Below are 1,248 nucleotides of genomic sequence, written 5' to 3'. Positions count from 1 at the left end.
ACCACAGCCCCCTGCTCTGGCCGGGGGGAAGCTGGAGCTGCCGACGCCAGAGCTCTGCTCTAAATCCCGGCTGCGTGTCCTGACTGCAGCAGGGCCCTGGTCCCTGCCAGCTTTGGGCCCTTCCTTGTGGGGGGATGCTGCAGTGGCAGACAGGAGGGAGATGGCACCCCTTGGGGTGACAGTCTCCTGCATCCCTGCAGCACCAGCTACGTGGGATGCCCCAGGAACCTGGGCAGAGGTAGGACGGGACCCATGGGGCTCAGGAGGTACCATCAGCCTCAAATCTGCCTCCTCTGGTGCCTGCCATAGTCCTGCCCACTGAGCTGGAACCAAGGGGAGGTCAGGGGTTCAGGCAAGTTTGTAGAAAACCTGCTTATTTTAATGAAAATATCTAGAAAAGCACAGGCATTGCAGCCCTAGGGTCAAACAGGTCCCCTGGGGCACAGGGGGCTGCAGGGGCTGTGCTGCAGCCTCAGCCCCATTGGCGTCTTCTCTCCAAGCTGCCACTGGCACCTCACTCCTCTGCTGGCCGTGGCTGCTTCCAGAGGAACGTCTGGATGGAGTCGCCGGGAGCCACGGCCTCGATGAAGCCGGCCCGCGGGTCAGAGATCCCAAAGGACACGTCCATGGGGGAGCTGTGGGGAAAATGAGAAGGAGATGGGAGCTCAGTGGGGTCAGTGGGGTCTTTTACCAGCAATCACAACTGAGCCACTCACCGGTTCAGGACCACCAGGACGATGGCACCATCGGGGCGCAGGAAAGCCGAGTGCTCCAGGTCACACCGGCGGCACTTCTTGGAGACGGCCAGTCCCACACGCTGTGAGCCCTCGGGGATGAACTTGCTGTGAGGACAAGCAGGATCAGAGTGTGGCACCTAGGACGTGGTACCTGGAGCCACCAGCCTGTGGCCCCCAACACACCTGAAGTGCCCTGAGGGGAGCTGGGAGAAGAGAGCAGGGGGGTGAGACCTGCAGCACCTGCTAGGGCACAGGGCCCAGGGGGATGGGGTCCCACGCAGCGGGGCCGGGCTGCATCGCTCCCAGGTGGTAGAACATGGGCTGCTTGTAGAAGACGTCCTTGCTGCTGTCCACAATGACGGGGCTGTCCACGTAGTTCTTGCTCCAGTTGGGGCCTCCCTCCATGTCCAGGGCCAGGTTCCAGTCGGGCCAACCCGTCACGTAGTTGTTGAGGTTCTGCAGGGCAGAGGATGGTGCTGAGCCACAGGCAGGCCCAGGAGGTGGCCAGGGT

The 1,248-nt window shown here is 62.6% G+C and overlaps 1 protein-coding gene across 3 annotated transcripts in view; it reads right to left on the bottom strand.

Moving 5' to 3' along the window:
- Window positions 1-340: 340 nt before the first annotated feature.
- Window positions 341-1,248, bottom strand: part of LOC103611275 (glucosylceramidase) — a 19,614-nt gene continuing 18,706 nt past the window's right edge. For 2 of the 3 annotated variants that reach the window (XM_017727893.1, XM_017727891.1), the window contains exons 9-12: window positions 1,040-1,193; window positions 921-930; window positions 717-842; window positions 341-635 (exon numbers count right to left, since the gene is read on the bottom strand). In XM_017727893.1, coding sequence (XP_017583382.1) covers window positions 515-635; window positions 717-842; window positions 921-930; window positions 1,040-1,193 — 411 coding nt within the window. In that variant the 3' untranslated portion in view covers window positions 341-514. The remainder of the gene's footprint in view (window positions 636-716; window positions 843-920; window positions 931-1,039; window positions 1,194-1,248) is intronic. The other variant, XM_017727892.1, reaches the window with a different exon arrangement.

The sequence above is a fragment of the Corvus brachyrhynchos genome, unplaced genomic scaffold, assembly GCF_000691975.1.
Source record: "Corvus brachyrhynchos isolate BGI_N302 unplaced genomic scaffold, ASM69197v1 scaffold122, whole genome shotgun sequence".
Taxonomy (NCBI): domain Eukaryota; kingdom Metazoa; phylum Chordata; class Aves; order Passeriformes; family Corvidae; genus Corvus; species Corvus brachyrhynchos.
This window is presented reverse-complemented; position numbering and strand designations above follow the sequence as displayed.